The sequence below is a fragment of the Octodon degus genome, unplaced genomic scaffold (genome assembly GCF_000260255.1).
Source record: "Octodon degus isolate 3935 unplaced genomic scaffold, OctDeg1.0 scaffold00113, whole genome shotgun sequence".
NCBI lineage: Eukaryota > Metazoa > Chordata > Mammalia > Rodentia > Octodontidae > Octodon > Octodon degus.
In genome coordinates this window covers 4,160,135-4,172,553 of record NW_004524689.1, presented here as the reverse complement: position 1 = coordinate 4,172,553, position 12,419 = coordinate 4,160,135, and the positions used below count along the sequence as shown (strand labels likewise).

The window sequence follows — 12,419 nt, the reverse complement described above, 5'->3', positions numbered from 1 at the left end:
TAAAAAAAAAAAAAAAAAAAAAAAACCTGAATGCCAACCAGAGGCTGGGTGCCATATTTCACCTAACTCAAAAGTAAATGTTGAAACAGCAACACAAGAGGACCTAGAAAAACGGCAAAACCAGCAACCCTCGCCACCTGATTTCAAGCAATATAATTACAGACTGATGAACATGTACTCGTCTCCTCACCCAATAAATGAATACCACCCTGAACTGAAATGGATACATGCCCAGTTCTTATCACCACACTAAAAGGGATTATCCTAAATTCAAATACTCAGATTTTAAACTTTAAAAAATGACAAAACAATGTACTATTACTAAAAACCGAAGATAAAAACTTACCATGAGACTTCACTCAAGAAAATAAGCTGTTCATTCTACACTGTCAATATGTTATCTAAATGCCAAATATACGCACTCCTATGCAGCCTTCGTTCCTAATAAAAATTCCCGTCATTAAGGTAAAGCAGTTAATTCTCCAAGCAAGCTTTCTACACCAGAACTAAAGCTGTTTTCCTGTCCTTCCCAATTCTACAGAACTTCACACTGTCAAAGCTCTGCATTATCTGTGACACTGGTGCTGCACATTTATTAATTCATTACAACACAGAACTAAGTTACCTGAAATGCGGGCAAGTTAACCACCAAATGCAAGACACCAAAGGCAAGAAAATACAAACGCAGAAGCTCATGCTCCCTTAGTTAAGTCAGCAGCGTGCACAGTTACATTTTCAACACAAGCCCGGCACATCCCAGACAGACCAAAACACGTGTTGGTTTCTGTCAAATCTAGATTAAATATCCCTCTCCTTGACAATTTCCTAGTTTGGTTCTTTGAATTTAAAGCTAACAGAAAGTAGTACTATACAAAACAACCTACAGTTAGCTTTAAAATAATTAAATCCTTAAAAATAGAAATTTATCTACCTCATTAGTGTTCCATCGGTGCCTCTCTTTTGGTAAACTTGAACATTTCGGCAGACATTCAAGCAGCTTTTTCGGTAAAAAGATTTTTACATGACTACTATTGCTGTTCCCATGATCATCTACAAAGAAGAAAACAATAAATTCAGAGAAAATAAGAGAAAAGCCTCCTTTCAAGTACACTGGCAAGGCCACCAACAGCAGCTCAACCTAGGCTGTGAGGCCGTGAGCTCACAGGGTCTCCCTGCCTCGGGCAGTGACACTAGTCTACAGGCCTAGGGCAGAGGGGGCAGGAGCCTGGCCGCCAGCTTCCAGGGCAGGACCAGCTCTGCTCCACCACGGGCAAGCGGGCAGGGACTCTCCCAGCAGCTGCCCAAGCCCACGTGTCCATATGCACATCAAATGCAAAGCGGTTTCACCTCACACCTCCCAGAAACCTCTTATTAGACAGTTAAAAAAGTTTTAAATTTCTAAGTAGAATGAATTGTAGTAAAACATGACTATCTTTCTTATTCATAAACTAATACTCCTTCACTCCCTACAAAATATATCCTTCAATTATAAGGAATTGAACCTGCAGTTAGCTACCAGGTAATACAAGTTAGCCTCTCTACCTTGAATCTAAAAATAGATCACTCTGTAATCAGGTTTGCATGTACATATATAGAGAATTCATGTACTTCATCAAAATGTGAGTTCCTTTAAACTCCACAGTATGCCTGACTAACTGATACCAGGCTAACCAGATGTCTCTACTTCACTTCTTTAACATTCCTTCAGTCATTTATTTACGTATCTTTTATTATTCCACTCCTATCACACAGACTCTTTGCTTGGCTCAAAAATCCTTGCCAGTTGTAGTAGATTTAGTTAAAGATTCAAATCTATCAGCTTCAAATTTTTTTAATGCTACATGAAATCCCCGACATATACCCAAAAGGTACAATGCATAACTAGATACAAAAGACCAGCACATTAAGACATTAAAGAATGAATTTACTCCATAAGACAGTCTTATCAACCTTTTTATACTAATAAGGTATAATAAAGACACGGAACTCAGAGCTACAAGTCTAAGATTCTGGCCCAGTTCTGTGACTTGCTAATTGTGTGACCTTGGGTAAGTTACTTAATATTTTCAGCCTTCCAAATTCATCAATTAGAGAATTATATATCACTTAATTAACTTCCCAGAATAAATTCCTACAAAATTTACTCATTCAATAATATGCCTTACAATTCAGCAACCTGACACAGGTATGAAGGCATTTATGTTTTGGGTTTTTTTTTTTTTGTTTTTTTTTTTTTTTTTTTTTTTTTTTGCGGAGCTGGGAATTGAACTCATGCCCTTGCACTTGCCAGGCAAGCACTTATTCAACTGAGCTATCTCCCCAGCCCCTTGAAGTCATTTATGTTAAAAGTGATATATACAACAACATATTTTCTAATTATTTACTGCACTTTTATTTAGCACAGTCTGTTTTTTGAATATGTTTAAAAAAAAAGAGTAAAAATATTTTCAGAAAATCCTCTCCAAAGTTTCTCATCTAATTAACATATTTCTTCTCATGGAAAAGATCTTAAAATGTAAATACTGAGCATAGAAATACTCTAAAAAAATTTACTACATCATACAGAACATTTTATAGAAATGAACTTAAAGAGTTTTAGCATACTAAATCTTTTTTGGTCCATGAACTACAAAACCAATTGAATTATAATACCATCATGTATTTCTACTGCAAGACAAAAACTTAAAAACTGACTGAAAGAATCTAGTTTTAATTCAGTAGCAAAATAAAGTTAAGTTCTTTAACAAAAGGAAACTGTTCGACTGCAAGAAAGTTCATAGGAAGTTGTGCGTTGATTACACACTATAAAATCTTCATACCTCTCCGTGCTCTGCGTGCTCCCTGCACTTCATCCTCCCAAGGGAGGGGCCGTGGGCCATAGAACTTTACAGCACAGAAGACCAAAACACGGGAGCCTTTACCTCCCTTCTCTCTGCCCCGAAGTGATCTTATTCTCATTTTTTTTAATCCCCATGGTATATGTAATTTTTAAGGTAGAGGTAAAATTCTAAAATCTATACTCAATTCAAATGTTTAATATTTACACAGTATCTTTTATGAAAACAGCACTATGCTATATGCTCAAATCGATGGACTTCCCCTGCACTGAATAAAAATGGTCACATCTCTGAGACAAAGTCATTTGTTTAAAGCAGAATTCTGAACACTAATAAACAGAATATTCAACTCTAGCTTCCATCTGTTTCTGTTCACAACCTCTTACTAATTTTCTACCCTTTCGGTCTCTTTAAGGAACCTATCTACCCTGCGGTAAATAAAAGCACCTGGGGGGGGGGGGGCTAGCCCAACTGTTAGAGGAAAAGCTTTGGTCTCCACTGATACCAAATCAAGCAGCAGCGATTCGGCCCAAAGGCTTTTAAGAAGCAAAGCAGAGCAGAAGGGCTGTGTAAGCACCGTCTCAATCAAGTTTCTAAATATAGCGCTTTATAGGGACGTGCAGCCAGGGGTTAAAAGGAACGGAAGTATGACAGGCCAACGGGTTCCCCTTCATCAGGTGTTAAACTGTGCCATTTCAAGAGGTTTAGGTTCATACTGAATAGAAATTGGATGATTTTAAGAAACATAACAAGTAGATCTTCCTATGGTATATTATGAAGATGCTCATCTCAATACTGTCAAAGAATTATTAGAAACTCAAGACAAAATGTTAAAACTTGTACTTTGAAATTCTGGTGTTTCCAGGTAAAGTCTAGTAACGAGGAAATGCTTTCACACTGGAAAAGAACTGTTCACATGGCAATACTGCATGAAAGTGTGTTTTTAATTAAGAGCTGCTCCTTAATATTTTAGGATAACTATAAATGTTTAAATAATTAAATGCATGTACAAGTTTTTAAATCCTAATAGCAGTCTTCAACAACAAAATTTAGGAGTATATATGTTTCGGCTGTATCTCAGTGTTCAATCCAAATAGTTAACTCTTTGACACTGCAGAATGGGAGTGCCAGCCAAGTGACAATGTAACATTTTTTTATCATTACCTAGCAAAATGTGCATGATATATGACTTTACAAAACAATTTTCCAACTTCCTCCACAATAAAAACGTAACTACTGAAACTCTTGAAATTGACAGATGATTTGCCTGGCTGACAGCTATAATTCTAGAGAATAAGCCATCCTTTCTAACCAACCTTCAAGTATTTTCCAAACAATAATTTTAAAGGCACAGTATAACTTAGCTAAATCTTTCTAACGTTAAAAAAAAAAAAAAAAAAAAAAAATACTTATTTGCCTAGTTAACAAGATAAAGTAGAACTCTTGGTTTTGGTTCTCTTTTCTAAAATTGAAGATTCACACTACCAAACCATTTTTAAATCCAAAGAAATAAATATATCTGAGCCGTTCCTTGGGGCATTGTGATTACATTTCTGCAAGGTAAAATATAACTACATTAACTCCAACCCAGAAATAACACCTTTTTATTTTGACTCATAATTAATAAAAAATCAAATGATTTGGGGTTTTAACAACAAACACTATTATCCAATCAAGTTGATTATGAGTCATCTCTCAACCTCTGGACCCAACTGTTCAAAATAAGTTGGTACAACTATGTAGCCAATTGCCAGATCTTATTGGGAGTATATTTGATCAACAACTTGGAGTGGGAAAATTAAAAGGAAGCTCTACAATTTCCTGTCTAGCTCTAATTGTTATGTGCTTAGATTTAATTAGCAGGATGGGAGCTGATGCAGGAAACACAAGCATGCACTGCTGTAGTCAAGCCAGCACGGTGCTCTCAGCAGCAGGCACCGCATGACGAGCCGAGGACCTGCAAACCACTTTCCTCCAAAATAAGCCCTAAGCAAGCACCAACAATGTGCCAAGCATTGCTCAGGTCTTGCACTGTTCTTTTCCAAAGAAAGTCTCCAAAATGAATTAAAGCCCGATGTAATTATACAAAAAGCTGTTTCAAGGTTTTAAAATACTAATATTTTTAAAGTAGAAAAATATAAGTAGCTTTATTATTTAACAACCTGTCTCCTCTTAGTTGTATGATCATCACATCTCTTTTTCCTATTTCTGTGTGACTCAGATTTGTCCATCATGTTACTTTGTCCAGGTTTACATCAACTCATACCTCAGGTTCGATAAATCCCTATTTATCTGCATTTACTTTTCTTCTTTCATTTATTTCCTAATTTTGGAGATAGGGTCTCGATCATAGTCAGGTTGCTCTTGAACTCACTATGTAGCCCAGGCTGGCCTCGAACCACTACAATCCTCCTGCCTCAGCCTCCCAAGTGCTGGGATTATAGGTGTGCACCACCACACCCAGCTGCATCTACATTTTCAATCTAAAAACAAGTCATTAGGGGCAGATAGAGTAGGGGCCCAGAAGCCCTGCAACCTATCATTCCCATTTGTGTCTGGACGCATTTTCTTTTTTATTTCATTCAATTACAACTGTGAGCTACATGTGACCAAGTGAACCAACTTTCTATTACTGGCTAGAGATAAATATTTGTGGACTTGACTCTAGCAGGCACCCAGAAAGGGCTTTACATTGCACTACCTCATTTCACCCTCACAATTTAAAGCATAAAAGCTTAATTACCCATACTCTACAGAGGAGGAGTATAAGACTGAGACTAACCTGCGCAGGAAACCTAGCCACAAGTGGCGTGGTGGGATTCGGACACCACCTGCAGCTTCTGCCACAATGCCACACTGTCCCTGCTCTGTATCACCTGGTTCTGGACTCTAGGCTTCCAGAACTGTTCTACTCTATCGAACACCTGCAGAGTACTCGGATTTTTCTGTGTGACTTGAATCCCCTGCCTTTTGGAATCCTCACAGAACACTCCAGGAGGACAGTATTCCTGCTCCGCTCCAGAAGGATTAAGTAACTCATCTAAGATCACACAGTTCAAGTTACAGGCAGAATCCAGGCCTTCCAGGTCCTGTCACAGGCTGTCTGCGCTGCACTATGATGAGCAGTCACTCGCACTGCCAAGCCCGCCCCTTCTGTAAGTCAAAAGCTGTTTCAAGTCCTACCTTCTATAGGTGGCACGGTGTTGAGAACACAGTAGGTGCTAGTTCCGCAGAATACACTTTGGGAAACGCTCTAAGGAAACAGAAAATAAAATGTAAAACTAATCTTTGAAAAAGATATATTCTGGCTCTTCTGTGATATTCCTGCCAAAGATACAAAACCTGAATCTGATCATAAGGAAATACCAAACAAATCCAAAATGAAGAACATTCCACAAAATGAGTGGCCTGCAATCCTGAAGAGGCTCAAGGTCATGAAAGTGAGAAAGGACAGCACTGTTCTGTATTAGAAGAGACTGAAGAGGCAACCAAACACGTCCCAAGGTTCTGATCAGACATTTATTCACAAGGGTCACTGTGGGGTCAATAGGAGTTGAGCATTAACTGGCAGAAATGTCTCAATGTCAATTTCCTGATTTGGATTACTGTACTGCAGTTCAGGCAGAAAACGTTCTTGTTTGTAGGAAACATATAATAAAGTATGAGAGTTAAGAAAATATTGGCAACTTATTTACAAATGGTCCAATGTGGAAAAGTGCTTTGCACTACAGGCTTAGGGTTATTTCAGAACAAGATGTATGTAGAAAAGAACTGCACACATGCACACATATTACTTGTGTAATTTTTTAATGGGATACGTGTTTAAACATAAATGCTAAAAACCAAAATGTTCATTTAACAGTCAGTAAATGTCAAATACCATTAGCCACTTCCCACAACAAACCCAGCATAGCACTCAAACACAACACCCTACTGAAGCCAGCTAGCAGTTTGGCAGATGAAGAAGTTAGAAGACAATGTTTCTGCCCTCAGGCTGCCATCAGCTCCTTTCCTATTTCTAGAAAATTATCACTCTAGGGCTTTTACTGTCCTTCTCTATGTGACAGTAGGAGCTACCTACAATACCATCTGCAGTACTACCTGCAGTGGCATCCAGCCCCAAGGACTCTCCTAGACAATATGGACTCTTCTCAGCATATGGGTTTCTACTCAACTGTCAGCAAGCAATTACGGCATGTTACACAGCAGAACACCAACTTCCTCTGACCTCTGTCCATCTCCAGGAACAGCCTGCTGACCACATGAAGGCCACATCTCATCTTCATGTAGTTTCTCAACTGAAATGTGAAGTTTTATAATGTTAAAAAGAATGTCTTAGGGCTGGGAAGATAGCTCGGCCATCTAAGCACCTGCTGGCTAGCAACAAGGGCTCAATTTCAATTCCTGGTACCACATGCCAGGCACGATGGCGCAAGCCTGTAATCCCAGCACTGGGGACGCTGAGACAGGAGGATCACTACAAGTCCAAGCTGTGTTATCAAGACCCTGTACCAAACCAACAAACAATCAAACAAGTAATTTTTTAAAAAATAATAATATATGTTCAAGGCTTAACATTTTCTGGCCTACTACCAAAAACGGCTTTAAGTGGCCTTCAAGAAATCTTTAAAAAAAATTAAAAAAAAAAAAAGAAATCTTGAAGACTGGTGAGATAGCTCAGCGAACTAAGTGCCTACTTAGGCAAGCACAGGGACCAGGTTCAGTCCCTGGTACTACATGCTGTGTTGCCCCACCCCTGGGCATCCTGAGCCAGCCACCAAGACCAGGAGTGGTAGTGCACATCTGTAATGCTAGTGCTGGGGAGGCTAAAAACAGGAGGATCACTACAAGTCTGAGCTGCATAGTGAGACCTTGTACCAAACACAAAGAAGGAAGGAAGGAAGGAAGGAAGGAAGGAAGGAAGGAAGGAAGGAAGGAAAAGAAAAAAGAAAAGAAAAGAAAAGAAAAGAAAAGAAAAGAAAAAGAATGATCAATCTTAACAATGGGGGGCCTGCCCCTTAGCTCAGTTCTTTAAGTGACTGCTTCAACAAAGCAGTCAGGCTCAGGTTGCTGTGGTTAGATCCCCACAACTCAAGCCAGCCAAACCTGCCCTGAAGGCATTCGGAGCAAAAAAAAATCTTAACAATGGTCTCACATCAAAAGATAAATATCATTAATATTTGGCAGGACACACTAACAGCTTCACAACAAAAGGATTTTCATATCCAACATTAAAGTCTGATAATAAGTGAATCAGTGGTAAAATGTTCCAAATACATAATAGGAAAAATTAAGCATTAAACTAACATACATAACAGAAATATCATGGACAAAAAAGTAATGTTTTCTCCAGAGCATAATGAAGTGTTAACAATTAATTTAATTCCAAAAGCGACTCACACAAATCAAAAGTGGGAGTCCCCACCCTAGCCTCTAAAGCCCCAGGCTGTCCAAGCACAGAAGGCAGAGCACAAGAACGGGGTGGGGGGGGGGTAGGGCGGAGTGGTGGGGGGGGGGGGGGCAAGCCCTGGCTGCCCTGATCCAAGCCTCCATCCCAGGCACGGAGCAGCAGATCTTCACAGCCTGCCTCTGGGAGTCACTGCATGTGGAGCTGAAGTGGTCCCGCCCAGGTCCCCCATGCTGCTGAGAGGTTGGGCAAAGCACCCCTCAGGACAGCATGGCAGAGTGGAAAGGCACAAGAGTTGAGTCAGACAAGGGTCCTCCCACAACTGCTCTGTCTTCAGTCCCACCAGGCCACTGCTCCTGCAGCCCTATGGCGCCTCAGAACAGTCTGGATTTCCTCCCCACAAAACACACGTGAAGGACCTCCACACATGAAAGGAAGAAATGACGTGTGTAGGGAAACTGCTGATGGAGGCAGCTGGGACCCAGCAGTGACAGGGCAGGAGAGGATTCATTCTAAAGGAACAAGGCAGACCGCAAGGTGGACACTTTTTCATATATCTGTGCTCATAGGGCTAAATGCTAGAAAGAAAACAATGCACTGTAAAAAATCAGTTGGGATTTTTTTTTTCCTTTTGGGAGGTTTTAGTCTTAAGACATGGTCTCACTATGTATTACAGGCAAGCTTTAGATTCACTATCTACACCAGGCTAGCCTTGAACTCACGGCAATCAGTTCAACAGTTCACCTCAAAATGGTCATCTAAGGAGATTTTCTTTAAAATTCTGACACCCAGGCTGTCGTCCTGACCAATTCAGGAGACAATGTCTAACAAGGAGTCCCTATTATTTTAATAATCCCCAAGCAACCCAAATATGCAAAATGCACACTGGCATAACTCTGGGCAACTCAAATTGAAATTAACAACCTTATGTGCACGTGGGTTATCTGAGGACTTCCGTTTAAATGCAGGTTCTGAGTCACAAGTCTGTGTGGGACCTGAAAGTCGCCTCCACGGAGCTCCAGGTGACGCCACGGCCCTGTTCATGGCTGCACCTTGTATGTCATGAACCAGATGATCAACCTAAAAGATCAGGATTTAGATAAATGTTCTACAAACGATCCTTCAAATCTTGACATTTCTCAAATGCACAATTCTGTGAATTCCTCATAGACCAGAAGAGTACTTTTGTCTGTTAATATAGACTATAATACAAAACTATGCCAGAATACCCAAGCAAGATAATTAAGAGAAACTGTAGGGATAACTACTCAATTAAGTACAGTGCCCAGTGTCTGCTACAAGTACCCCAGAGATGAGCTGCAGGGCTCTATAAAATACAGTCCCTGCGTTCAGGAAGTGCGCTATCTAGTTGAGGAGACAATAATGGGAAAAAGGTAATGAAATAATAATGCATGGCTTGTTAAAGGCAAAAGTGAGGGGCAGGTGGTACTAGGGTGGAAATGCAGTGTACCAAGCACAAGCTCTCTGAAGGCAAGGACTACATGTTACTCATCTTGTCTCTCTTCAGAGAACCTGGATCAGGTTTGTTACACACAGGTACTTTCATTACATATGTATAGTTTTGGGTGATGGATTGATGAAACAAAATGCCATATAACAAGTGATTCCAGGCTTTGGAACAGAAAAGTAGCATAATGAAAACTATGTATAGTCCTTTGAAATAAGAACTAAGGATGTTTAAGTCTGTACAGATGCCATTAAAGCTAACTGAGGGGGCCTGGAAATGGCTCAGTAGAATAAGCGCTTGCCTGGCAAGTGCAAGGGCCTGAGTTCGATCCGTGGTTCCACCAAAGGAAAAAAAAAAAAAAAAACACCTAACTGAGGATCTACGCAGCTTATTAAATCACGGAGAGGCCACACTGAGTGCAGTAAACCACCGTACCAACTGGAAGTGAGACTCTAAACTTTTCTGTCATTTACTGCATCTTAGATTGGTTCCTGAAATCTATGCTCCCATGTAAAGTATTACAGATGTATAATCAGAGCAGAGTGTTTTTTTAAGCACGGTGTCTGGAGTGGACAGGCTAACTCACAGAAAACTGTGCAGTGGCTAGAAGTAGCACAGGTAAAGTCCCAACCAGGTATCCCTGGTCAAAAGAGCTCCCCTCCAGGCAGTGGTAGTGGCACTGGTACCCATGCCCCTTCCATCTATGGCAGGGGCTGCCAAGGTCACTGTGTTCTCCCCATTGAGCCAATGAGGAGAAGGGCCAGGCCTGAAAGGCAGATACTTCTCAGCAGTCATCCCATCACCAAAAATTTGGTCACAAAGCCTTATCTGACTGGAAGGGAGGCGAGGAGAGGCCCAGGAAGAGGAGGCGGGTTCTGAGATCAGCTAACAGAGTTTCCACATAATGCCATCTGTAAATTGTCTTTTAATTACAGAAGAGTTGGTAATTTCAGAAACATCTCCTACCAACCTACAACCCCACCTTTAATCCCTAAGGCCACTCAGCATCTAAAACCAATCTAGTATTTCTCCTCTCATAAATATTTTTCAAGATTCAATTGCATTTTAAAAAGGCACCCTTGAAGGGATCTCTGGCTTCTTCATCCCAGTGTCTCCAGCACTTAATTCAATGTCTGCCACAAACAGAAGCTCAAATTATTTGTTGGATTTATAAATGAGTGGCACTCCCAAACTGTCATGGAAAGGAACAGCAGCACTCAGTCGCTCCTGAGCACTGCTCTGCCCCACCCCCACCGATGCTGCGAACCCAGCTGCCTCCTATCATCTGGTGCCCTGGACAAGCACCCGAGGTACGGTGCCTCCATGACCATGACACTACCAGAGATGGGAGCAAACCAGGGGCTGTGGAGCCTGGGTCCAGGCAAGGCTGAGGGGTATTTTAGAAGGAACCACAAGCTGAATTCACACACCTCTAGTATCTAGATGCCAATGGAATACCCATTTCTGACAGGACTAAACAAAAAACGGCGATACAAAGGAAGGACTATTGTGAATCTGTGTATGCAGAATAGTTAGGATAGATAGATATACAGCTACTTTCACTTAATTCAGTGAGAAGACAGATTTGTACTAATAGTGTTCAGACAGGATATTGTGTCTGCATCGTGTACTATGGATAACCACTATGAAGATAACAATGCACAATGTATTAATTATTGAAACTGTCCTATTAACCAGTTTTGGAACGGTCTCATTGATATTTCTCAATAAAATAAAAGGAACCACATCCCTTTATTCAAGAAATCAGGAAACCTCTACATCACAAAAAAGGGTTGGTGGGAGGATACTCAACAGTCTCATCCCCTCCCAGCCCAGCCCATCCTGTCCCATCCCCCTGAAAGAGCCAATATGACACTCGGGCTGTAGCACAAGCCTGTTAAACAAGACATGCAAGGTAAGATCTACCAAAGCCAGGCTTTAAGGCACTCTGTAAGATCAGCAATGGTATCTTGAGGACGGATAAAAACATGTACCCCTAAACACAAGTGGCTTTAGCCTTATCCTTTTTCTAAACCACAAAAGGTAAGTGGAAAATTCACATGTTGGTACAGTACAAAAATGTTTTGTGATCACCTATTACCTCTTTCCAGGAAGTTTAAAATATACCATAAGCACTACTGTACTACAACAGCTCTCACAATATTCCTATAGGACAGAAACAAAATTAAAGCATACACTCATATTAAAAGGAAAAAGTCTGCTAGGCAGTGCCTTCCTCCTCATGGGACAGGCAAAATAAAACAGTGAAACAGAACCTCTACAGGAATTGGGGCACAGAAGCATTTAGGCTCTCAAACCGAGTTCAACGCCTACAGTTAGGTTCAAAAACCAGCCACAAACGGCTGCATGTCTAAACAGCCTATAGGAACCAGTTCTGGAACTGAACTAGCCAGATATAGGACCTTAGAAATCAGATTAACTGACTATTACCAGAGAGTCATGTAAAGAAAGCATGTTTAATGTGATTTCAGAATTTTTTGAAAAATCTTTTCTGAATGAACCACGATATCATTAGAATTTTCATAAATTTAATTTGGCTTGGAAGCTAGTAAACTCAACAGTCTGAAAATAAAGAGCATTTAATAAATGCCCACATTTGTACATATATTCCAGCAGAACATATTCAGTAAAAAGAACTATACAGGATTTAACATATGGGACCGGGGAGATAGCTTAGAAGTCTAAG

General features: G+C 40.4%; 1 protein-coding gene across 10 annotated transcripts in view; it reads right to left on the bottom strand.

Annotated features, from left to right (window-relative positions):
• Camta1 (calmodulin binding transcription activator 1) overlaps positions 1–9,297 on the bottom strand; it is a 766,244-nt gene extending 756,947 nt beyond the window's left edge. For all 10 annotated transcript variants that reach the window (XM_023699407.1, XM_023699408.1, XM_023699410.1 and 7 more), the window contains exons 1-4: positions 9,169–9,297; positions 7,066–7,135; positions 6,021–6,090; positions 932–1,050 (exon numbers count right to left, since the gene is read on the bottom strand). In XM_023699407.1, the coding sequence (XP_023555175.1) occupies positions 932–1,050; positions 6,021–6,090; positions 7,066–7,101 (225 nt within the window). In that variant the 5' untranslated portion in view covers positions 7,102–7,135; positions 9,169–9,297. The remainder of the gene's footprint in view (positions 1–931; positions 1,051–6,020; positions 6,091–7,065; positions 7,136–9,168) is intronic.
• Positions 9,298–12,419: the final 3,122 nt, after the last annotated feature.